The following is a 26,752-nucleotide window of genomic DNA, read 5'->3' as shown; positions in this document are numbered from 1 at the left end:
TTTCTCCTTCTCTCTCTATCTCTCTCCTTTTTCTCTCTCTCTAACTATTTCTCCCTCTACTTTTCTCGTTAACTCTCTTTGCCTGTGTGTAAAATCACTGTTTTTGTCTACCTCTACCCTTCTTTCTCTCTCAATCCATAGTAGCTGGTCTTTCTCTTCCTTCTCTCTCTATCTCTCTCCCCTTTCTCCCTCTAACTATTTCTCCCTCTCCTCTTTCTCGCTAACTCTCTCTGCCTGTGTGTAAAATCACTGTTTTTATCTACCTCTACCCTTCTTTCTCTATTTGAATCCATAGTAGCTGGTCTTTCTCTTCCTTCTCTCTCTATCTCTCTCCCCTTTTTTCTCTCTCTCTAACTATTTCTCCCTCTACTTTTTCTCGTTAACTCTCTTTGCCTGTGTGTAAAATCACTGTTTTTGTCTACCTCTACCCTTCTTTCTCTCTCAATCCATAGTAGCTGGTCTTTCTCTTCCTTCTCTCTCTATCTCTCTCCCCTTTCTCCCTCTAACTATTTCTCCCTCTACTTTTTCTTGTTAACTCTCTCTGCCTGTGTGTAAAATCACTGTTTTTATCTACCTCTACCCTTCTTTCTCTATTTGAATCCATAGTAGCTGGTCTTTCTCTTCCTTCTCTCTCTATCTCTCTCCCCTTTTTTCTCTCTCTCTAACTATTTCTCCCTCTACTTTTTCTCGTTAACTCTCTTTGCCTGTGTGTAAAATCACTGTTTTTGTCTACCTCTACCCTTCTTTCTCTCTCAATCCATAGTAGCTGGTCTTTCTCTTCCTTCTCCCCCCCTCTCTCTCGCTCTTTTCGCGCTCCTCTCCCCTCTGTCTCTCTCTTATTTTGTTTCTGGCTTTAACTCTGCTATTATCTACCTTTACCCTCTCTCTCGATCCAGAGTAGCAATCTATACTGCAGCCTTGCTTGTCTCTGTCTCTCTGCTCCTTTCTCTCTCTCTCTCTCTCTCTCTCTCTCTCTCTCTCTCTTTTCGCGCTCCTCTTCCCTCTACCTCTTATTTTGTTTCTGTCTTTAACTCTGCTATTATCTACCTTTACCCTCTCTCTAGATCCAGAGAAGCAATCTCTACTGCAGCCTTGCTTGTCTCTGTCTCTCTGCCCTTTTCTCTCTCCTTCTCTCTTGGTTGCCTCACTCTCTCCCTTTCTGTTTTTGTTTTACTCTATTTGACCCTCAAGATGAAATCACTGTTACTATCTGCCGCTTCCATTCTCTCTCTCTCTCTCTCTCTCGGTCAATAGAGGATGGTGTCTTACTTGTCTTTCTCTGTCTCTGTCTCTCTCCCTTTCTTCCTCTACTTTTGTTTTACCCTCCGTGGCTGTCTACTGAAATCCCTGTTGCTATTTTCGTCTACCCCACTCTCTCTCTCTCTCTCTCTCTCCCTCTAGGCCTAGAAAAGACGCTCTCTCTCTTGGTTCTCTTTTTCGATCTTTCTCGACCTTTATCTCTACTGCTCTTTTAGTCGCAATGCTCTACTTCTTCCATCCTCTCTTTTGGACTTTTACTTTCTTTTGACCCTCCCTAGATGTCCCTATTATCATCTATCGCTGTTCTTCTCTCTCTCGCTCTCTCTCTAAGCCTAGGGATGACTCTCTCTCTCTCTCTCTCTCTCTCTCTCTCTCCCCCTTTCTCTGTCTTTACTTTTGATTAACTCTCTTTGACACTCTGTGTGAAATATTTGCTGTCATCTACCTCTACTCTACTATACTTTAGGGCCAGGTAGGATGGTCTCTCTTGATTCTCTTCTCTTAACATCTCCAACTTTCTCTCTCTTGCTCTTTCCGTTCGCCTGCTTTCTCCCTTTCTTCCTATACTTTTTCTCCTTACCTCTCTTTGGCCCTCCAGTGAAATGTTTGTTATAATCTACCTCAGCTTCTCTCTATCTGTCTCTTTCTCAATCTATGTCTCGATCTCTACCTCCATCTTCATCTCTGTCTCTATTTTTATCTAGATCTCTATCTCTATATCAATCTCTGTCGCTATCTCTATCTCCATCTCTTTCTCTATCTCCATCTTCATCTCCATCTCCATATCCATCTCCATCTCCATCTCCATCTCCATCTCCATCTCCATCTCCATCTCCATCTCCATCTCCATCTCCATCTCCATCTCCATCTCCATCTCTGTCTCCATCTCTTTCGCAATCTCCATCTCTATCTCTGTCTCCATCTCCATCTCCATCTCTGTCTCCATCTCAACTCCATCTCCATCTCTGTCGTAATCTCCATATCCATCTCTATCTCCATCTCCACTCTATTTTTATCTCCATCTCCATCTCCATCTATCTCTATATTTATAACTGTATCTATCTCTTTCTCTGACTCAGGAGGATGTTAGTTTTCTTGATTCTCTTTCTATATCCTTCTCAAACTTTCTCTCATCTCATTCTTGGAAAAAAGGACTTTCTTGTTGTTTTTATAACGGCAAATAGAAGAGAAAAAAGAGTGAGAGAGAATGGAGAACGGGAGGAACTGAACTTGATTCATCAACCACATCCGATGCGCGTTTATAGTGCATTTATACAACTCTTAAAGCACCTTTCATGAAAATTTTCAAAAAAATTTTAAGTTGTAAAGCAGGTAAGTTCTGGAATTTCTGGACAGTTGCTTCTTTTCATCAACAATTGCTGCTTGTAGAAAAGCAATATTAAACCAACACACCTATCTTTGTCTCCCTCTAGTTTTATTTTTACTCTTTTTAGCCTTGTGGGAAACCTCTGGGCTCTGCCATTATTTACCTATAACTTTACCTCTCTCTAGATCCAGAGAGAATGTTCTCTCTCTCTCTCTCTTTTATATATTGCCGTCCGTACTTCTATATCTTCCCCCCTCTTATTATGTATATGTTTATTTTTATTATAATTATCTTCGTTCCACTCTGTAAATAATCCCTTTTCTTTTTTACCGATCACTACCATTATTTCGCTCCTCTTTCTCATTTCTCTCTCTCTCTCTAGATCTCTCTCTGTCTCTCTGTAGTTCTATCTCTGCTTTTTTATACACCCCTGTACCTACACTATTATCTCACTTCTCTCTCATTCTCCAACGCTTCTTTTTGTATACACTCAACTGTACCCACACTATTAATGATACGTTTCTCTTTATGAATCCCTGCAGTTACTTCACTACTCTCTTTTCACTCTCTAGTCTATTTTCCCTTCCCTCTCTTCTCTCTTTCTCTCTCTAGATTAATCTTTGCTCCTTTTCTTTCGTAAACCATTTTTTTTACAGAAAAAATGTTCTCTAAATGTCTCTCTATATCTCTCTCTTTCTGTCTCTCTTCGTCTTTATCTCTCACTCTATCTGTTTTCCACAATCTGCATGCGTATCCTGTCGTTGACCCTCTAACATTTTCTCTCTCTAAATCCAAAGCGGAAGATCTCCACTCTCATATTATCAGTCATCTATCTCTCGTACCAAAGAACATGAATGCTCTCTCTCTCTCTCTCTCTCTCTCTCTCTCTCTCTCTCTCTCTCCTTTTCTTTCTTTCTTTCATATGTCTCTTTAGAGTAAAGATGGATGCACATCGAGCCAAAAAACTAGGTGCTAGGGATACCATTTTTAGTATCTCTATATCTCTATGAAACTGGTAGCCGAGAAAAAATACTTGAATCAGTCCCGGGTAGAGATTGAGCAAGCTACTTTCTCTCTCTAACCCCATTGAAATCCACATGAAAGGGATGGATAGAAGGAGAGAGGAAAATGACAGTCCATTAAGACAGAATTCAGACAGAAGACGATAAAGAAAGAAAGAAAGAGAGGAAATAGAACGTGCGGCCCAGTCAGAGGATAGCTGCCACATGACGGGCTGTACAGGAGAGAGAGAGAGAGAGAGAGAGAGAGAGGGAGAGGGAGAGAGAGTCAGAGCGAACGAGAGACTCTGAGAGAGAGAGAGAGAGTCAGAGCGAAAGAGAGAGAATCTGAGATAGAGAGATAGATAGAGAGAGGGAGAGAGAGAGAGAGAGAGAGTCAGAGCGAACGAGAGACACTGAGAGAGGGAGAGTCAGAGCGAAATAGAGAGAACCGGAGATAGAGAGATATAGAGAGAGAGAGATAGAGAGAGACAGAGCGAAAGAGAGACTCTGAGAGAGACAGAGAGAGAGAGAGTCAGAACGAAAGAGAGAGACTCACAGAGAGAGAGAGAGTCAGAGCGAAAGAGAGAACATGAGAGAGAGAGAGAGAGTCAGAGAGAAAGAGAGAGACTCACAGAGAGAGAGAGAGAAAGAGCGAAAGAGAGAACATGAGAGAGAGAGAGAGAGAGTCAGAGAGAAAGAGAGAGACTCAGAGAGAGAAAAAGAGAGAGATAGAGAGAGTCAGAGCGAAAGAGAGAGACTCAGAGAGAGAGAGAGAGTGAAGAGAGACTGAGAGAGACTGAGAGAAGAGAAAGAGAGAGAGAGAGAGTCAGAGAGAAAAAGAGAGACTCAGAGAGAGAGAGAGTGAAGAGAGACTGAGAGAGAGAGAGAGAGTCAGAGAGAAAGAGAGAGACTCAGAGAGAGAGAGAGTGAAGAGAGACTGAGAGAGACTGAGAGAAGAGAAAGAGAGAGAGAGAGAGACAGAGAGAAAGAGAGAGACTCAGAGAGAGATAGAGAGAGTCAGAGCGAAAGAGAGAGACTCAGAGAGAGAGAGAGAGTGAAGAGAGACTGAGATAAGAGAAAGAGAGAGAGAGATTGACAGCAAGAGAGAGACTGAGAGAAGAGAGATAGAGAGAGACAGAGAAAGAGAGAGAGCGAGACAACGATAGAGCTAGAGAGACAGAGAGACAGAGATAGAGCTACAGAGAGAAAGAGATAGAGAGAAACAGAGAGAGAGAGAGAGATAGAGAGAGAGAGAGGGAGGGAGAGAGAGAGAGAGAGGGAGAGAGAGAGAGAGAAACAGAGAGAGAGAGATAGAGAGAGAGAGAGAGAGTGAGAGAGAGAGAGAGAGAGAGAGAGATGACCATATCAATATCCAAAAAACTGTTATTAGCAGGCCGTAATTCATTGAGCTAGTTTCACTGGCCCACGGGGGGGAGACAAGCAAGGGTGACAGCCTACTGATAGGGCCATGGCGGCGCGTCTGGTCTCTGCAAGCGAGGACTGAGGACGTCTAATGCGTCCGATTTAATGTTGTTGTATTTGCATGTTATGTATACTGCATTACAGTTGTGCGCCATGTCCCACCAATTTCTCCCTCTTGACGCATGATCTCCTCTCTCTCTCTCTCTCTCTCTCCCTTTCCCTCCCTCCCTCTTCCTCTCCCTCTCTCTCTAGCTCAGTGTCTCCCTTTCCCTCCCTCCCTCTTCCTCTCCCTCTCCTAGCCTTCCTCTCCCTTTCCCTCTCTCCCTCCCTCTTCCTCTCCCTCTCTCTATCCCCCCCCTCTCTCTATCTCTGTCTCTCCCTTCCCATCCCTCTGTCTCCCTCCCACCTCTCTCTATGTATGTCTTCCCTTGCCTCTCTCTCTACCTCCCACCTGTCTCCATGTATGTCTTCCCTCGCCCCTCTCTCCCTCCTTCCTTTTCTCTCCATCTCTGTCTCTCCCTCCCTCCCTCTCTCTCTATTTATCTATCCATCTGTCTCTCCCTTACCCTTCCTCTCTCCCTTCTCTCTACCTATCTCTCCCTTCCCCTCTCCCTCCATCTCTTCCTCTCTTTCTTGCATACATATTTAAAATAATTGGCCCAAAAGTTATATTTAAAATAATTGGGCCATACATATATATATGCCATTAGTTCCATTTATGTAGTGCCATGTTGTGTGATTGTTGTTTTGTGACAAAACACAAAACTTCAGGGACCCATCCCTGGTCGCCGCTCCCAGTTCTGTTGTATATATGAATAAAGTGAATAGTACATGTGGTTTGAGGGACAGTGAGTACCTAACTACTGTAAGAATTACAGTAAGATAGTGAGAGCCCTCTAGTAAAATGAGAAAATAAGGATATTTCCAAGATCTAAAGCAACCATCTGGGGCTATGGTTGAGTTAGTTATTGCCGTGGTTCTGGACCTTGTTGTCTTATGACCCAGATCTAGATAGACCTGTTAACCGCTCTCAATTAGAGAACAACTAATGTCTAGCGACCCGGGGTAGGTGTAATTAGTATAATACCCTGGTTGATGACAGAACATGATAACATTCTAGTTTATGATGATAGTAATTTGGAGGGAGGAGGAGGAGCTCCATCCCCCTTTATTATGTGAATTAACAAGGTAACGCATCAAATACACTTTTTGATAGTTATACTCAACATCATATAGTTTAAATGGAACATTACATGCCAGTTTTAAAAAATCTCAATTTCTCTAATTTTATTTTAGAAATGAGAAAATATCTAAATAAAAATTCAAAAGGAACTCTTCAAGGATCTAAATATTAATAAATTTATGAAATATTTCCATACCAATGACACTTTTCACTTGAAACTTATGTGTACAAATGATAATTCAACTGCCTGATTTCTCTATATATTATGTGACAAATGATAAGGGAATGTAAAATGTTTTCATCAATGAAATAATTTCATTGGTGAGCCTTCCACTATTTTTTGATGATATGGAAAAGATCATTATAATATAAACTATACCAAAAATATATTATATATATATTTTTTCAATGATTATTTAAAAAATATCAGATTTTGTTACTAAATAGAGCTGCACTCATTAGATACTCTGCTGTCTTTTGAGAAAACTTGCTCTTGGAGTCTTCCCCCCTTGGGAAGCCATCTTTTCATTACTACTCTTAGAACACAAATTTGTTATCCCTCAGAATCAATGATCATGTTAGTCTCTCAAACTGTGCACCAGAACTTGGTAAATAAAAAATTATATTTTATCTAACAAGACATAAAAATTTTAGGTTTTTTCAGAAGACCCTAAACAAAGTCACACATAAATTATGAAATATTTTGTCAATTTGTTCTATACTAACTAAATGGAATGGATGGACTAGCTGTATATGTTTAACTAGTTCATTAAGCCTGAAAAATATTTGATTTTAGTTTATGAATTTGATTTAACTAGAATTATCTGTTTATTAGTTTTATTGGAGATATTAAATATGATTAGTATAAAAATAGAATAGAGAGAAGGTTACAAAACTCCATAAGAATACTACAGTATATAAAAAATTAATGATTTAAAATTATTTTCGCACATTATTATACATTTCATTTCAGGTGTTCTATTTTTAAAATAAAATGAGAATTAAGACAAGATTTTCTGGTAAAACCGAGGGCAGCATTAAAGAAAGTTTGTAACCTTATAAGCATTTTCCAAATCATGTGCTTATTCCTGTGGCAAAAAATTGATAAATAAACAAAACTAAGTTCCCCAAAAATAACCTTAAATATTCTTAATCATATGTTACCAATGTATTTTTGGGTTACATGGTCTTTATTGCAATGAAACTAAATCAATTAATGCATCAAAAGGGGAAATAAAATCATAATGACACTTCCAAAACGATGGTCAAATAACATGTTCACTAATCAGTACCATGACTTCTCATTTCCTCATGCAAGACAGGTTGAGTTTTTTATGTGTCCAGCATTAAGAGATATCCATACAATTTCCAGCATATTGACAATCCCCGTTCTTGCTCCACTTTCGTCCTTATGCCATTTCGATCACACTACGAGTGGAGAGGAGCAAACGGGAGAAGGGAGAAGAAGCGTAGGGCCTTGAAAATCCTGGCCTCAATGGATTTCATCGAGGGCCTTCCCTTATTTATACTATGTGGACATTATTCATGAAGACCCCTAAACTTAAGTATATCTTCTGATGTCCAAAAAGATGATTTGTGTGTGACCCTCTAGGCCTATGTATTAGTCTAGTTAGCAACTAGAATGGCCCAATAATCTTTATCAAACTTAAAAATTAATTATCTAGATCATCACAGAGATTAATTAATCATGAATGAGTCTAACCCAATTGATACATCGAGTTTCCATCCCGTGAGTTGAAAGTTACATTTTGTTCTCTAGAAGATACAAAGGAATGTATTGACTCAATCATGGAATTTTCTATCATCTCTTTTGGTTAACGTAGAGTCCCTTACTCACTTGATCTCCTACAATAATTTAGGGCATGGTTTGATGGATATTATGTGGTCGTCAAGTCAAATCACACAACTATATTTTTATTTAAATTTATTGAATGAAATAGTAGTTCATTCTTATTACCGTGTGAAAGTATATAATCAAGTCCATGAATAAATGTAATGACCTGGTAAATTATAATGATATTATAATATAGTGATTGCTAGTCTTCAAATATCTATGGGATGGATGACTACATTTTAACTACAACTTACGAGCCTCTAATCATGAGATTCAAACAATTCATGGATCGGGTGTTGTAGGAAGCTCATGAAGATGATTAAGTGGTCAAGACAGGATCATCCGCCCTTTATAAAAAGCGATTAACTCAAGGAAGAAAATGCAGATAAATCACTAACAAGAGTAGTGAGAATATTGGATAATGCATTCTCCAATGATCCCCCATTACTCATTAGTGTTAATCGAATGACAGATTAGGGTATGACAATCAACCATACCCTAAATTTTTTGGGAGTCTCATGCAGATGAAGGATTATACATATACAATAACCAAGGATGCTAAAGATTTCATGAGAGAGTTCAAACACTAATCAATATCTTCTAGAGCACGAGTTGTAGTCTGGCACCCATGGGCTGGAAACTTAACTAATCAATTGGGTTAAATCAATTCTTTGTTAATTTATCTATATGTTGATATACTTAACTAGTGATGTTGGATAATATTTTTTATTGTCCCACTCGAGTTATTAACTAGAACGATATAAGGGCCTAGACGGCCACATGGATGAGATCGTAGGGGCATTGGTGAATCTATTTTACTTAATGGGATTTTATGAAAAATCTTAAATATAAATAGGGGAAAGGGGACCCATTGTAGGCACCTATGCCAGCAAGATTTCCATCCCCCCTTTCTTCATTTTGAGTTTTTCTCCAATCATTCAAGAAGAGAGTCTTCATGGTGAGAAGGTCTACAAGGTTTTCAAGAAGAGTTGTAGAATAATAAGTGAAGATTCAAGAACAACTTAATCACGTGAATACTTCTAGAGGCTCGGGACATGAATGGCTTCAAAGAAATTTCAAAGTGAGCAAGTCAAGGGTGGAACAAGTTTCCCACGAGGTACATGTAATGTTGTATGGTTTAGAGATCGATTTGGAACAGATCAGTGCTTCCGTTGCATGGAAAAATGTTTTCTATTATTCAATGAAGGCACCAAAGCCCAATCAGTTATTTGAGTTAGCACTAATGTATTTGGAAATCATTGGAGACCTATTTTCTAATATTTCACTACCTTATTTTCATTGCGTTTTATCCTCTTATATTGAGGGTTGATGATCCCATCTTGACCATCAATCTGCACCCGACCTAAGATGGTTTGGAATTCCATCAATATAAACTCATAGGTCATTGTCAAAGTACAGTCATTGATCCATAAGATGTCTTTGGTGTCTCTTATGTATAGAAGACTTACATAATCATGACTTGAATCAACCTTATGGAATTCCTCTCTCAATAATGAATCTTATGCCATACGTCATTGTAGGCCTTCAGTCATTAATACCTCAAGTAACTCAACTGGCTTCACACTTCACCTACAAGTGAGAGACAAATTGATCTGGAATTTTCAAGTGATCACTAGATTTTGATGGAGATATAAATACTGATGGTTCATCTGGAATTTTATGTCTTATTCATGTCACCCTCTTTGCTAATTGTTGCTTCTAGAGGAGATCTAACATATGATAGTACCACTCAATGGTGGGGGTGTTGATCAACACAAACTTTGTGACTAGGAATGATATTTCAGAGACAGGGAAGGCCTAATTGTGCTATAATATTTCAGTATGCATCATCCATTCCTCATTTGAGTTCCCACAATGAGGATCTGAGAACATTCTTTCCCTAAAGGACTTCCCTACCTGGAGTAGTAATGCACCTGGAGTACTTGAATATCTTTATGATACAAGCAATCTCTTTCACTGCTAAAATTTGTGTTGTGATATAAAAAATGATGGCATCAAGAATCACAAAAAAATTAAAAAATAAGCAAAAATATCCCAGTCTTTAACATGTATGATGAGATTTCTTACGTAATTTAGTATAATAACGTTGCGCTGAACAACATATTTCTTTTCTCTATGGCCTTTAAATATTTCACTTATTTGATGCATATTAGAAAAAAAGTATTTTGATGCATCTGATTACGGTTGCTTATAACAAATGCTTTGATTTAATAAAGTGTTTTTTACAAGTATCATGCTTTAATAGTTACAAAGCTATCATGGATTGATCTCCAGCATTTAGATCTTACTTCATCTAGAATGAAATCAATGCTAAACAGAGGCTTAATTGTATCACTACAGTAATTCCAAAAATCTTCACCTAAAAAGTAATTATACCCCTCAAGATGCTTAAATAAAGGATTGTGTATTTTTCAAAAATACTAAATCGTAGAACTTCAAAATGATACTCGTTTACTAATGAGACTATTGCCCCCCAAAAAATGAAATAATCAAAATAGTAAGAAATTTGATAAATGTCTAAACAACATGTGCTAATTGGCATATGAGTTGCATTATTTCCTTGAGATTTGTTTTAATATTAGGCTAGAAATGAGCAAACCAAAAAAACTTGGCATTTATTCATATTAAGCTTCATTTTTGTCATTCGTTTCAAACATTTGCTATCCCAAACCAATAATCCGAATGAAAAGGTGAAAAGTTTTAGAAGGGGGGAGAAAAAAAAGATGAGAGAAATGGGCTGCCTTGTGATCTTGTATTTTGGCCCAAATTTTATGTCGGTTCATCGCTTATCTTTCCGCATATGAATTCTTCTTTCAGGGATCAATCTTCTACCATGAAGAAATCTTTACATTCCACTGACTGGTAAGCTACTTCCTTCTGAGCTTGAATTATGTGCTCTTTTTCTCTCCTTCACTCATCATTAATTTGAATACGAGGGAGGGGAAATTTTTGATTTTTGAGAAGCATGCGGCGTGTTTTAATTGTACCCATGAATTTTTCGTTTTGAGCGAGAAGATGAATATGTTTACTTAGTTCAGTTGGACGTTTAAAACTTTATTAATGTAATGAAATAATCATGCGGGAGAGGAACAGACAGCGTGGAAGAATAATGCAAGTTCTGATGTACAAGAAATAAGATGGAATTCCTTGATTTGTGGGGATAATTTCCCACTTATTATTGTGAAACTTCTTGGGTTTTGCGGTCTTATGAGATTTCAACCTGTTTCTCGAAGAAAAAACAAACATCGTCCAATATTGTTATTTTTGTTTATGATTTTAAATAGACAGACTCATAATTTGACCCTTTCTGATTTATTTAAAAGGCCAACCATAGTACGGTTCAAAAACTACAGTTTTATTTTCTAATGAGAGAATAAGTCAATCAAACTTTCCCCCATGACAAAGGAAATGTGATCGTTGATTTAGACTTACAAATGGGAAGCTGATTCTTCCTTCCACTGAATATATTTTTTAAAAAATATACTCAGTGATGTCCAGTCTGAGGATGGAATTTCTAGGCATAATTTTAGAAAATCCCTGAAGAGAATGGCAATTTCAGTTGCCTATTCTAAATTGCAGACGAGTTTTTTAGGAAATTGTCTGAAATTTAATGTTCGAACGGAAATTTCTACAATTCTAGTTGATTTGATATTCAATGTTTTAGTGGAAATCTATGTTCAGAGCAGGACGTGTCATGTTTGCAGTCTGAGAGGGAAAAGCAGCTCCTTCTCTCACCCATTTTGGATGAACATAATTTCATAATTTAATCAAATATTTCTAGTTTAAAATTTTTCAGCACAAGTATTTTCATCAACATTCACACCTAACTAAATAAAAAAAATCCATATAAATGGGGATTGCATGCCAACTTTTTTTTCTGCCCTTGTCTTAGGTATGGAGAAAGACCTGATCTATAGGCACAATTCCAAGCCAGAGGTAGTGCAAGAACTTCAGGAGAGAGAAGCTGCCCCAAAGAGAACAGGGCTAGAGAGAGAAATTAGGTCACTGGAAGTAGAAATGGAGGCACCAATAACAATGGATCAAATTAGGAAATCAGGAGGATTGGGTGCCAGAGATGACATAACAGGATTTCATCCAGCTCACATTGATTCATCTGATTTTGAGTCCTTTGTTCTGGATGCTTGTGAGCTTGAAGGCCAGAAGAGAGAGAAGAACAGAGCAGGTCTTGGATTCAAGCAACCAAAAGTGTGATTTTAGTTTTCCTTGTTGAATAGGCTTCTTTCTCTATATATCTCTTTGTAATAACCCATTAAGGGCCCATTCAGATTCTCTCACCTCCTCTCTATAAGTTTGATGTAATGAACCCTAATGGAGATTTTGAGGGTTAAGCTACTTTCTGTTTCCTTTGGAGACACTGCATCCCTCTCAGTTCTTGATTGCTACATTAATTATATAAGAAAAATGAAGGTAGTGTTTGACAATCTACTTATGTCATAGCTGTTTATTTTTCTTTTCATTGCATCTGCACTTACCCACATAAATTTCACAGTGAATAATCAACCTGAAAATACTGATTTATCTGGGTGAAATTTCACTCGAGATTTTCTAAAAAATTTCTAAGTGTCCCACAAATACACTGTTGCCCCCCCTTATTCTTAACTTTTAATATGTATTATACTATGCAGTATATTTTATTATTTATGAAAGATAAATAAGGATAATGTCTAACATTTTAATCTGTTCGTGGATTACATTAGTTTTTTTCTAGTTCTTCTGCCCTTTCCACTTTAAAACTTAAACTGATTAGTTTACCTGAAATTCATATACTTATCTTCCTCTTATTTTATCTAAGACTCAGTGGAATTTTCAGTGACTCATAAAAATGTTCATCCTGTTCTTATTTTCTGTGGATTTAAATTGGATTGTCCTCTTAGAATTTATGAAGCAGGGTTAGGGGGTTGGGTCTCATACGGCTCATTACCTTAGAAGAAAAATGAGATCACCCTAATTATCAGAATATGGCAGTATTTCTTGGTCGTTTTGAAAGCATAAAATTTTCTTGATTCGCCAAAATTTTCTGGGGAAAATATGAACTGGATTTTACTTATGCATACTTTAAGTATATCATAATAAGCCTTCAAGGTCAACTAGGGGACGGCTGTGATCAGTTGACTCCATGTGATAGTCAACTAGGGCTGGGCTCATTTCGTGAAAATCTTTAAAATTTAAGAATTTTTGTGAAGTCAAAAACCAATTCAGAGCCATATAAAATTGTGCTTTGGTTATATACTTAAGATATTTATCTGAAAATTTTCTGTTGAAATATTCATAAATTATAATGAGACAGGAGCATAAGCTATCATCGTCACCAAATAAACTCAACCCTAAAATATTATGTTTATGAAAGTTATTGCGATAGCCTTTTAATGATTAATGAATAAATGAATTCATATTATGATGGAAACTAATTTTGATGAAAATTCTTAATCAAAAGAAAAATTGATATCAATTTTAAGAAAAATAATTTGGAAAGTTTTGGTGCTTACTTTGGATGTATTCTAATAACATATCTAACTTTATATTTTATGTAGCGGAGAACTGAAATTTATCTTTGAAGAATGTAGAGAGAAAAGAAGAGGAGGGGAAATCGTAACTGAGGAGATTAGGGGAATTATACCTGCGAGTTAAAACATGCTTAGGTGAAAATGGAGAACCTAGATACAATTGGGTGTGAGGTGGTCTTAGGTAGCCCTAATCAACTTATGGGATATAGGGTAAGGCTTTGGAGGGAATAAGAAGTATCCCTGATATAGGATAATGGACTGGCACAAAATATTATAAAGCATTGAAATTATCCTATACATAGCTACTTGGAAGATAGATGGACATCAGGAACTAGGAAAAACATAGTTATTTATATCAATTAGTGTTAATCAAATTTTAAAATTTTCCTATTGAGAATTAAACTTAAAATTTATAAGATATGTATTAAAGAAGTTATTTTCGCCCAAACACACTCTATAATACATAGAAAACGTAAGTATCCACATAATTAAAGTCCATTTATTGAATCAGTAATTAATCTTTTTTGAAATATTAACAAGAGGTTGCTATTTTTGTATATATACCTAGAGTAAATGAGCCTGGCATTTTGTTTTCGTTCTATTTATTTATTTATGAATGAACCGGGGAACTCATCCTTATTCTTGAGACATTGATGTATGTTATGCCTTGAATAAACAAATTTACTTGTATATTTGGAGTACACATTGAGAAAATCCTGGCATATTACTTGCATATCTTTATTTTTAAATTTATAATTTTTACAATACATTATGTAATATGTTTTATGAATATTTGGATTACACATTGGGAAGATCCTTGAAAATTTTATTATTTAACCATATTGTTTTATGTACAACAAAATATGATTCCCTTGTTGCCATTAAAAAATCAGAGAATAGTGGACTCCCTTGATGTGCTAGGTAAGAAGTATGGATTAGATTTAGGAATACCTCCAACATTTTTACAAATTTGGAATAATATTGTGATCTCCGTAAAAATTATTATGAAAGTTTTATATTTATATATTGATTTCTCGAAAACTATCATTAAAGTATTGAAAACTAATGTGAGATGATAATAATGATTGTTAAAATTAATTGAGGTTGTAATGAGTCCAATGATCATAAGCTACTCAATATTAATGATTTTTAACATAAACATTGGCTTTGATATAAGATGGTAGTGGTCCACCGGGAAAAAGTGAAGTGGTTAAATAAATTCAACCATTGTAATGTTACTAGCTCTTCCAAAAGTAGTGAATGGGTAAAGATGAAGGGTTCATTAGAAGTTGTTTATTAGAGACTGGATACAAGTGTGATATAGTACAAACGTTTCACAAAGGAGCTTGGGCATTTATTTACCCTTGCCACACAAAATTGACCCAGTTTTCAGATAGACTTATCACAACAAGAGAATTAATGTATTTTCTGTCATTTGGTTTTTTTCTCCTAGAATTTCTCACCCATGAAATTCATTAAAATTATCTTGAGCAAAGTTTCAATATTCCCATATAAGTTATGTTGGTGTTCCATTTATATCAAAATACCTGGAAAATAAATCATCTCAATCTAATCATTGCTTCAATTCTTCTACATTAAAATTTTAAACTGTGAGAGTAAAATGAATGGGTAACTTCTTACAGTCATGAGATGTCGAAGATACTTATGGTTTTTATTCATAAGATGAAATAATTTATTCTCTATTAACATGTATCCAACGATTTAATCTTTCATATGACTGATCTTAAAGGTAAAGTTGCTTGAATTTGTGAAGAAATGACTAAAAGCTTCATGCACCACTTGAGCAAAGATCCATTGTTTTTTCCAAAATCATGCATGATGTTGATCTTCTACGCAATGCTCATTATTCGTAATCTTTGAGTTCCTCCTGTTCCCATATAAATGTAGATAAACCCAGGTTCAACTGAGTCTGGTTTCCAAGTTGAATGACAGCTCTCTTCTCTCCATACCTCTCTTCATCTCTCTTTCTTTCTCTCTCTCACACACAATCTCTCTCATGTTTATGGAGTAAACAACTTTCATTAAATCTTATTACCCTTTTACAATTAAATTTCCACCCAAACCAGACCCACATATTCCCTACCTCTTTGTAGGTAACATTTGGACATAATTTATATATGTACATTGATCCAGGTGTCAGGATCAGGGAACCTTGCCTTTCTGGAATATCCTCTGACCAGGTGCAAGAATGGCCATGGGATCATATGCCAGTTTTCTCCTGAGCAGAGTCTCCCACCTTTCTCCAAAGTGTTCCATCCACTCTGATTTGCCAGTGTAATGAGGAAGGTACTGCTTGGCCTTGATCCCCTCTCGGCGGCAGACCTCAAGAACACGGTCATTGTTCTCCAGCGCCTTCTTCAGGCCGCCTTCGCCTTCGGATGGCAGCACTGCATGGAGAAAACCCACCAAGTAGAAGACTTGCTCGTCTGGGATTACAGCCGAAGAACGATTATCCCATTTGGATTTGTTCACTGGATAGAGAAGAATTGGGCCACTGCTGCTGTCTGTGAGTATCCGGCCGAACACTCCAGCCGCAAAGTCATGGATCCGGCTAGCCGGAACGAACAGGTTGAGCCATGGATGGGGGATTTCCCACAGTCCCTGAGCTCTGAGCTTCTTTTCCGAGGCGTGGACTCTGTCCAGAAAATCCACATAAGTCACATCTGTTTGGAAGAGCGTCGACGGCAAGTACCCAAGCCGAGAGAGAACCTCATCCACTTCCTGTAGAAAGAAGAAGAGATATAAAGATTGGATGAAGCAAAGAGATGAAAGATGCAGGAGTACTAAGAGAGAAATAACTGGCTTCTGCTTAGTCAGGCTTAAGTAAGAACCAAAAACTCTTAAAAAGTTGTAAAAAAACTTAATGGCAGAAAAACCTTACCTTTTGGGCTTCCTGCAAGGTCCATAGGTCATAGTTTTTTGCCATTTCAAGGCAGAAGAGAATTTTTCTGTCAGTGTTCAGCTGGGCAGAGCCGATGGGATCTTGTGGGTTGAAGGAGGATCTCCAACTGTTTAGGATTCCAGAGCGATTTATCATCACAAATCCCTCAATATAGTCGAATGTTTTCTCCAAGGAAATGAGCATCTCCTGGTCCCTGATGAATGTGGTGAAGTCATCGTATAGAACCCTAATCCACCTCACCTGTTTAAAGAACCCATAAATCTTTTCACTATGGAGACTTTCAAGACAAAAAAAAAACAAAATAATATGATATGCCGATCCAAGTAAGATCAAAATAATTATGGACACTGGTCGACAAATAATTGGAATCTGGTGAAACCATAAATCTTGGTCAAAACATCTATAAAACGTGTTACACAACCATCCATAGCAATTCTTCTGGATGCACGAAAAGTTTTTCTCACAAGTGTGTTGTTACCTATTAGCGATAATCATTTTGATTAGGAATCTAACTTTACAAAACGACAAATATTTGAGATTTTTTTTGAAAACATTGTTCATCTCAAATATTTGACAAATATTTGAGATGAACAATGTTCAGTGTTTTCAATAAAAGTTATCACTAATATTTCCACGGAAAATGCCACTGGAGATCTCAAAAGTTTTCCAATCTGACTAGGGTATGAATCTCACCAAAATGCCACCCAAACTCCCTACTAGTTTCATAAACATTTCAATTATGCGTAAATAATGCCTGTAAATCCACTCCATGCTATTATACCCAGGTATTTTTCATGGAAAAATTTCTCCCTATTCAAATCCACATACTCGTGCTATATCCACGGAGCAAAAAAAAAAAGGAATCATAAAATATATAATCACCATACCATTTTCGGGGCGGGCTCCAGGACGATGCGGGCGCGCGTGATAATCCCAAACTGACCGAGTCCTCCGAGAACGGCAAAGAAGAGATCATCATTCTCCTTATCGGAGCAATTCACCACCTCTCCGCGCCCTGCAAATCCCGACAGAAAACCCCAAAATCCCATCATCAAAACCGCCGAACCCAGAAATACCCAATTCTCAGAAAACCCTAAATTTCTCACCGGTGACGACCTCCAGCTCGCGGACGTTGCTGATCTGCGGGCCATGGCGGAAGGCCTGGCCGCTCAACCCAGCGTTGGAGAGCGTACCGCCGACGGTGAGATGAAGATAATCGGTCCAGGACCTCGGCGCGAGCCCGTGCTTTAGGGTTTCGCGTAGAAGATCGATCCATCGCTCCCCCCCGCTCGCGTCTACAAAGATCTCGCCTTCGGCGTAGACGATCGCCGGCTGTAGAACAACGTTTGACGAAGAACAAGTTCAAATTTGATGAATTTATAGGGGTTAAAATGGGTACAAAAGTAGTAATAACTGTTTTTGGGTTTGTTCGGAATTTTCTAAGTCAAAGCAAATCTACAGCAGCGAGTAAAAAAAATTTGCAGTAAACAAATAAAGGGAAAAATTACTTGGTATGTTTGCAACTGGTAAACCTAACAATTGACCCTAAAAAAAGGAAACAAAAAACACTAGGTATGTTTGCAATATTTCATTAAAAAACAGAAAAAAGGAAAAAACACACTAGTTATGTTTGCAACTGGTAAACCCAACAATTCACCCAAAAAAACAGAAAAAAGGAAAAAAAAACACTTGATATGTTTGCAACCGGTAAACCCAACAATTCGCCCAAAAAAAGAAAAAAAGAAAAAAAGAAAAAAACACTCGTTATGTTTGCATCTGGTAAACCCAACAATTCATCCAAAAAAAGAAAAAAACACTCGTTATGTTTGCAACTGGTAAACCCAACAATTCACCTAAAAAAAGGAAAAAAATACTTGGTATGTTTGCAAAAATTCATTAAAAAAACAGAAAAAAGGAAAAAAACAATTGTCTCTTTGCAGCTGCTAAACCCAACATATCACCCAAAAAAACAGAAAAAAGGATAAAAAACACTTGGTATTTTTGCAATAATTCACACAAAAAAACAGAAAAAAGGGAAAAAAACACTTGGTATGTTTGCAACTCGTAAACCCAATAGTTCACCCAAAAAAACAGAAAAAAAGGAAAAAAAAACACTTGGTAGGTTTGCAACTGGTAAACCCAACAATTCACCCAAAAAAACAGAAAAAAGGAAAAAAAACACTAGTTATGTTCGCAACTGGTAAACCCAAGAATTCACCCAAAAAAAAGAAAAAAAGGAAAAAAAAAACGCTTGTTATGTTTGCATCTGGTAAACCCAACAATTCATCCAAAAAAATAAAAAAATAAAAAAAACACTTGTTATGTTTGCAACTGGTAAACCCAACAATTCACCCAAAAAAAAAGGAAAAAAAACACTTGGTATGTTTGCAAAAATTCATTAAAAAACAGAAAAAAAGGAAAAAAACCACTTGTCTGTTTGCAGCTGCTAAACCCAACATATCACCAAAAAAAAACAGAAAAAAGAAAAAAAAAACACTTGGTAGGTTTGCAACAATTCACCCAAAAAAATAGAAAAAAAGGGAAAAAAAACACATGGTATGATTGCACCCCGTAAAACCCAATAATTCACCCAAAAAAACAAACGGATAAAAAAAAATAGCACTATTGTTGTAACTATTGTTGTAACTATGGCTATAACTGGTAAAACCCAACATTTCACCGAAAAAACAGAAAAAAACGAATTATGCCTGTAACTGGTAAAACCCAACATTTCACCAAAAAAAACAAGAAAAAAAAACAATAGAACTATGGCTATACCTGGTAAAACCCAATAATTCACCCAAAAAAACAAACGGATAAAAAAGAAGAAGAAGAAAAAAAAAATACCGGGCGTTGGAGAGAGGCCATGGAGACGACGATGCCGCCGGGGGCGAGGGACTGGCCGTGAAGCGAGTGCCCGCCGCCGCGCGCCGCGACCGTCAGCGTGGAGCCGCGGCCGACCGCGAAGACGAGCCGGACGGCGGCGGCGACGTCGGCGGCGGACTGCGGGCGGAGGATGGCGGCGGGCGGGCGGCGCAGGCGCAGGCCAAAGTCTTGGCCGGCGGCGGCGAGCCGGCGGAAGGAGAGGCGGCGGAGCAGCGGCGGCGCGGCGCGGAGGGGCGCGCCGCGGTCCGAGTCGGGCGCGCGCAGGGCGAGCACGGCGAGCAGCGCGGCGGCGGCCAGGCGGAGAAGGCCGAGGGGCGGCGGGGGGGACTTCATCGTCGGCGTAGTGGCAGCGGGAGAGGGGAAGGCAGCTGGGGGGAGGACAGGAGAGTTGACTCAGTTGAGAGAGAGAGAGGGAGAGGGAGTTGGAGAGAGGGAGAAGGAAAGATTTAGAGAGGGAGTTGGAGAGAGAGAGAGAGAAGGAAAGATTCAGAGAGGGAGTTGGAGAGAGAGAGAGAGAGAGGGAAAGATTCAGAGAGAGAAAGGAGGAAGAGAGAGAGGGAGTTGGAGAGAGAGAGAAGGAAAGATTCAGAGAGAGAAAGGAGGAAGAGAGAGAGGGAGTTGGAGAGAGAGAGAAGGAAAGATTCAGAGAGAGAAAGGAGGAAGAGAGAGAGGAGTTGGAGAGAGAGAGAAAAAAAAGGAAAGGTTCAGAGAGAGAAATGAGAGAGAGAGAGGAGTTGGAGAGAGAGAGAAAGAAGGAAAGGTTCAGGGAGAAAGAGTAGAGAGAGAGGGAGTTGGACAGAGATAAGGAAAGATTCAGAGAGAGAGAGAGAGAGGGAGTTGGAGAGAGAGGGAAAGATTCAGAGAGAGGGAGTTGGAGAGAGAGAGAAGGAAAGATTCAGAGAGAGAAATGAGAGAGAGAGGAGTTGGACAGCGATAAGGAAAGATTCAGAGAGAGAAAAGAGAGAGAGAAAAGAGAGGGAGTTGGAGAGAGAGAGAAGGAAAGATTCGGAGAGAGTAGAGAGAGAGCGAGATAGAAAGAGAGATAGTAGAGAGAGGGGGTAGAGGGAGAGAGATTTAGAAAGAGAGAGATAGGGAGATGCCGCGGCCAGGCGGAGCAGGCCGAGGATCGGCGACGGCGTGGGGGGGGGGGCTGCAGCTGGGGACAAGAGGGGGGGGGGGGAGATTTGGGAGAGAGAAGGAAAGATTCAGAGAGAGAAAGTAGCGAGAGAAATTTAGAAAGAGAACGAGAGTGATGAGGGAGATGGAGAGATAGTAGAGAGAGAGATAGTGAAGGAAGAGATTTAGAAAGAGAAAGAAATTGAGGGAGAGTGAGGGAGAGAGGTGGTAGAGAGAGAGAGATTGTGGAGAGAGAGATTTAGAAAGAGAGAGAAATGGAGGGAAGTGGAGAGATAGTAGAGAGAAAGAGGTGGTAGAGAGAGAGTTAGTTAGAGAGAGAGAGAGTTGAGAAGAGAACGAGAGTGATGAGGGAGATCGAGAGATAGTAGAGAGAGAGATAGGGAGAGAGAGAGGAGGAAAGATTCAGATAGATTTAAGAGAGAGATATTTAGAGAGTGAGCAATTGAAGGAGATTAAGGGATAGTAGAGAGAGAGAGAGTTGGGAAGAGAACGAGAGTGATGAGGGAGATTGAGAGATAGTAGAGAGAGAGTTAGAAAGAGAATGAGAGTGATTAGGGAGATTGAGAAATAGTAGAGAGAGAGATAGGGAGAGAGAGAAGAGGAAAGATTCAGAGAGATTTAAGAGAGAGATATTTAGAGAGTGAGCAATTGAAGGAGATTAAGAGATAGTAGAAAGAGAGAGCTTTGGGAAGAGAACGAGAGCGATGAGGGAGATAGAGAGATAGTAGAGAAAGAGAGAGATAGAAAGGGGGGTAGGAGGAGAGAATGAGAGAGAGAAGGAAAGATTCAGAGAGAGCGGTAGTAGAGAGAGGGAGATATTTAGAAAGAAAGAGAAATGCAGGGAGATAGATATAATACAGAGAGATAGAGGGATAGTGGAGAGAGATAGGGGGATAGTGGAGAGAGATAGGGGGATAGTGGAGAGAGCTAGAGGGAGATTGAGAGACAGGAGAGAGAGCTAGAGAGCTAGTTGAGACAGCTAGAGAGAGATTGAGAGATACTAGAGAGAGCTAGAGAGAGTAGAAAGAGAGTAAAGAGAGCTAGAGGGAGATTGATAGATAGTAGAGAGAGAGAGAGAGCAAGAGGGAGATTGAGGGAGATTGACAGATAGTAGAGAGAGATAAGAGGGAGACAGGGAGATTGACAGATAATAGAGAGAGAGAGAGAGACCGAGGGATTGTACAGCGAGAGATTGAGGGATAGTACAGATAGTAGGGAGAGATAGAGAGCGATTGAGGGAGAATGACAGATGGTAGGGAGAGATATATTGAGAGCGATTGAGGGAGATTTCCAGATAGTAGAGAGAGATTGACGGAAGTAGAGATTGAAATATTAAGGGATATTGAGAGCTAGTACGGAGAGAGATTGAAATACTGAGGTAGATTGAGATAGATTTAAATATAACAGAAAGAGAGAGGTGGAGATAGAGAGAGAGAAAGAGAGAAAGAGGGAAAATTAGAACAATGAGAAAGATAGAGGGACAGAAAGGTCGAGTGAGAGATTGAAAAAAAACAGAGAAATATATTTAGAGAGAGAGAGGAAAAGAGAGAGATCGCGATGTAAATTGAAAAGAGAGGGGTAGAGAAGGTGAAAGATAGTGAGGGAATGGTAGATCGAGAAAGAGCGACGTTTGTTAAAAAGATAGAGATTGAGAGAAAGAGAGAAAGATAGAGATCGAGAGAGAGAGAGAGAGAGAGAGAGAGAAGCGGGGGATATAGATATAGAATATTGGATAGAGAAAGAGAGAGAAGAGAGTAGATACAGTTGCTTATAGAATCACACAGGAAGAGAAGGTAAAACAAACGCTGGGGATGTGCTCACATATTCACATTGAGAAAGAGAAAGAGAGAGAGAGAGAGAGAGAGAGAGAGAGAGAGAGAGAATAAACATATAGATAGAACGACAGCGTAAGACAGAGCGATAAACATGCATATAGAGAGAGACATCATCTGCTGCCCAGCTGATGCAGAAAGAGTGAGTGAGAGATAAAGGGTCTTGACATGGGCTGTTTCACAGATAAATACAGAGCAGGGTAGAGAGAGAGTGGATAGAGAGAGAAAGGCTGGCCGTCGAGTAATTGAAATTTTAAGTTTACATTCGACGGGAGAGAAAGATCAATTGATTGATAGACAGAGCGAAGCAGGCAGATAATTATAGATTGACAGCGCTAAGATGCACTAATTGCTCACCGAAAGAGCAGAGAGAACGAGATTGTCTTGATAGGTATCTTCTCATACATTATACGGATAGGGGGAAGGAATAGAGAGAGACAGAGAGCTAGAGAGAGAAAGAGCATGAGCAAGCGAGAGAGAAAGAGAGAGAAAGCGCATGAGCAAGAGAGAGAAAGAGCATGAGCAAGAGAGAGTAAGAGAGAGTGAGAGAAAGAGCAAGAGCAAGAGCAAGAGAGAGAGAGAGAGTTAGAGAGAGAGAGATAGTCACCTTGCTCCTAGGCTGGCCGTCGGGATTCCAAGCTTATAGACGGAGAACTAGAGAGAGAGAGAGAGGACAGGGAAAGAGAGTAGTAGTCGCCGTTCTGGGACTGGGAATGGAGAAATGGAGATAGATTTATAAGGAAAGAGAGAAGAGAGAGAAAGAGGGATAGGATATACAAAGATCGTCTGTACAACCCAGAACGGCAAAAAGACAGAGAGAGGCAGCGGGAGAGAGAAAGAGACCATAGAGATAGAGAGAGAAAGGGCGTGGACGAATGAAATATTCCGTGGGACGGAGGTTTATCCGGGTGAAAACGCCGTAGATTTAGAGAGAGAAAGAGAGGGAAGAAGAGAGAGAAAGGAAGGAGGTGAAATGGGGGAGAAATTTCTGGGAGTATATGATTGGGACCGATCTTGCGAATCTCTACGGCAGGGAGTTGACGGCGGCGCAGCCGCCGGAGAAGTTGCCGTTGACTGGAGACCGCATCTCGGGCGGCGAAGGGGGGCCACTAATATAAGTGGTGGCGATGTGAGAGAAGTGAGGAAATCTTGTCTCCGATTCTCCCTTCAACGCACTTGGTCAATTTTTTCTTTCTCTCTCTAGCTCTCTTTCTCTCTCAAACCTCCCTGGGCCCGAGCCCTGCATCTCTCTCTCAAACTCTTCTCTCTCAAACCCCTCTCTCTCTCTCAAATCCCTCTCTCTCAAACCCCTCTCTATCTCTCAAACTCCTTCTCACTCAAACCCCCCTTTCTCTCTCAAATACTTCTCTCTCAAACCCCCTTCTCTCAAACTTCTCTCACTCTCTCAAACCCCTCTCTCTCTCAAACCCCTCCCACTCAAACCTTTCTCTCTCTCAAACTCCTCTCTCTCTCTCTCAAATCCCTCCCACTCAAACCTTTCTCTGTCTCAAACTCCTCTCTCTCTCTCTCTATGAGTCGCCACCTATCCATTTCTGCCAAAATCTCTATTTCAGCTGAACTTTCTCTCTGAAAACTCTCTCCGTCCCTTGTCCCTACCTATTTTGCTGTCAAACTTGTCTCTCTCTGCCCATCTCTCCTCTCTCAAAAAAATTCTGTGCGCCTATCCATTTGTCTCTCAACCCTCTCTCTCTCTCTCCTCTTGTTTTTCTCCTTCAAACCTTTCGCTGTCTCTGTACCCATCTTTTTTGTCTCTCAATAATTCCTCACTATGCCTATCTGTTGTCTCTCTCTCTCTCTCTCTCTCTCTCTCTCTCTCTCTCTCTCTCTCTCTCTCTCTCTCTCTCTCTCTCTCTCTCTCTTCATGTTCTTCTCTCTCAAACCTCTCTTTCTCTCCTTCTGCCCATCTTTCTCTCAATCATATAAATTTCTGTGTGCCTATCTGTTTGTCTCTCAAACCTCTGTCTCTTTGTCTGTTTTTCCTCTCTCAAGCCTCTCTGTCTCCCTCTCCCCATCGTTTTCTGCCTTAAACCTCTCTCTCTCTCTCTCTCTATTCCTTTCTCTCTCAAATCTATCTCTCTCTGCGTCCCTCAAATACATATCGCTGTCTTTGCCACTCCCTCTCTCTTTCTCAAATCTATCCCTCTTTGTGCCTATCTTCTTCGTCTCTCGATTATGTATCTTCATGTTTTTGCCTCTCTTTTTTTCTCTCGAACATCTCTCTCTATCCATCTTTTTCTCTCTCAAATCTGTATCTCTGTGCCAATCTTTTTATCTCTCAAACCTCTCTCTATCTCACTACTGATCTCTATTTTTCTCTGTGCCTCTACCTCTCTGTTTCTCTCTCTAACCTGCTTCTCTCTGTCCATAGTTTCTCTCTCAACCCTAAGCTTTGTGCCGACATTTTTTCCCCTCAAAACTGTTTATCTATATCTCTCTAACTCTACCCCACTTTTTCTCTCTCAAACCTCTCTCTTGCTCTCTGCCCATCCTTTTCTCCCTCAAATCTATCTCTCTTTGATTATTTTTTATGTCTCTCAAATCTCTCTCTTTGCCTATCTTTTCTTGTCTACCAAATCCATATCTCACTGTGCTTATGTTTTTTACCTCAAATCTATTCCTTTCGCTCTCTGGTTATCTTTTTTCTTTCTCCGACAATCTTTTTTTACTACCAATAACCTCCATCTCTATCAATCTAGCTTTTTCTCTTTCAGACCTCTGTCTCTATCTTTATTTTGTTTGTTTTCATTTTCTGAACCCAAATCTTTTTCCCTCCCGAGTCTACATCTCTCCCACTCTGCCCATCTTTTTATTTATCAATTTTTTATCTCTCTTCTAATGATATTTATCTCTCTCAAAACCTCTATCTCTCTCTCTCCGTATCTTCTTCTCTCTCAATCCTCCATCTCTTTTTGCCTATCTAATTATCTCTAAAACTTCCACCTCTCTCTCTCTCTTCCTATCTATTTCTCTCTCAACTCCATTCTTTCTCTGCTTATTTTTTCCCACTCAAACCTCCATTCTCTCTTTGGCTATCTTTTTCTCTCTAAAGTTTCCGTCTCTTTCTGCGCCTATCTCTTTCTCTCTCAAAACTCCATTCTCTCTCTGACGATATCTCCAGCTCCATCTCCCTAAGTTTTCCTCTCTTTCAGCCTATCTCTTTCTCTCTCAAACCTCCATCTCTCTCTGCCTATCTTATTCTCTCCCTCTTCGTATCTCTTTCTCCCTCCAACCTCCGTTCTCTCTCTGTGCCAATATCTTTCTCTTTTCAAACCTCCATTTCTCTTCCCCTATCTTATTCTCTCTAAACTAACACCTCTCTCTCGTCCTGTCTTTTTCTCTCTCAAACCTCCATTCTCTCTCTGGATATCTTATTCTCTCCAAACTACCATCTCTCTCTCTCTTCGTCTTTATCTCTCAACCTCCATTCCCTCTCTGCCTATCTTTTTTCTCTCAAAAGTTTCCATCTCTTTGTGCCTATCTCTTTTTCTGTCAAACCTCCATTCTCTCACTGCTTATCTTTTTTTCTGTCAAACCTTCATTCTCTCTCTGACTATCTTTTTCTCTCAAAAAGTTTCCATCTTTTTGTGCCTATCTTTTTCTCTGTCAAACCTCCATTCTCTTTCGGCCGATATCTCCAGCTCCATCACCCCTCGTTCTTTCTACCTGTGCCTATCTCTTTCTCTCTCAAACCTCCATTCTCTCTCTGCTTAACTTTTTCCCTCTGAAGTTTCCATCTCTCTGTGCCTATCTCTTTCTCGCTCAAACCTCCATTCTCTCTCTGCTCAACTTTTCCACTCTAAAGTTTCCATCTCTCTGAGCTTATCTCTTTCTCTCTCAAACCTCCATTCTCTCTCTGCTCAACTTTTTCTCTCTGAAGTTTCCCTCTCTCTGAGCCTATCTCTTTCTCTCTCAAACCTCCATTCTCTATCTGCTCAACTTTTTCTCTCTAAAGTTTCCATCTGTCTGTGACTATCTCTTTCTCCCTCAAACCTCTAATCTCTTTCTGCCAATATCCCCAGCTCCATCTCCCCACGTTCTTTCTTTCTGTCTCTATCAGCGGGAGGGAAGTAAGCAACGTCGCAGTTTGCCTGTCGTGTTGAACTCCAATTCTCTGCAGGAAAGACCAGGGCTGCTTAGTTTTTCTCCTTTGACCTTCTTTCGGTTCCCGCTCTAAGAGTCAGAGATTGTTTAATGCAAGCAACGTCTCTCTCTCTCTCTCGATCGATCGATCGATCGATCGATCTTTCGGTCTCTCGATATCTCGATCTATGTCTCTCTCTATGTCTCTCTCTCTCGATCTATGTCTCTTTCTCTCTCTCTCTCTCTCTCTCTCTCTCTCTCTCGATCTTTCGATCTCTC

General features: G+C 39.4%; 1 protein-coding gene and 1 long non-coding RNA gene across 2 annotated transcripts; one reads left to right on the top strand and one right to left on the bottom strand.

Annotated features, from left to right (window-relative positions):
* Positions 1-10,859: 10,859 nt before the first annotated feature.
* LOC144715594 (uncharacterized) lies at positions 10,860-12,433 on the top strand. Its single transcript, XR_013584662.1, has 2 exons — positions 10,860-10,931; positions 11,962-12,433. It is a non-coding gene; the product is annotated as an uncharacterized LOC144715594 (long non-coding RNA).
* Positions 12,434-15,631: 3,198 nt separating this feature from the next.
* On the bottom strand, positions 15,632-23,257 carry LOC144715593 (cytokinin dehydrogenase 9-like). The gene is made up of 6 exons (XM_078590536.1): positions 22,980-23,257; positions 19,365-19,771; positions 17,624-17,849; positions 17,405-17,532; positions 16,497-16,757; positions 15,632-16,336 (listed from the first exon to the last, which is right to left on the bottom strand). Exons 2-6 carry the CDS (start codon positions 19,734-19,736, stop codon positions 15,758-15,760), a joined length of 1,566 nt encoding a protein of 521 aa, XP_078446662.1. The 5' UTR covers positions 19,737-19,771; positions 22,980-23,257; the 3' UTR covers positions 15,632-15,757.
* Positions 23,258-26,752: the final 3,495 nt, after the last annotated feature.

This window comes from Wolffia australiana, chromosome 19 (genome assembly GCF_029677425.1).
Source record: "Wolffia australiana isolate 7733 chromosome 19, ASM2967742v1".
Lineage (NCBI taxonomy): Eukaryota > Viridiplantae > Streptophyta > Magnoliopsida > Alismatales > Araceae > Wolffia > Wolffia australiana.
This window is presented reverse-complemented; position numbering and strand designations above follow the sequence as displayed.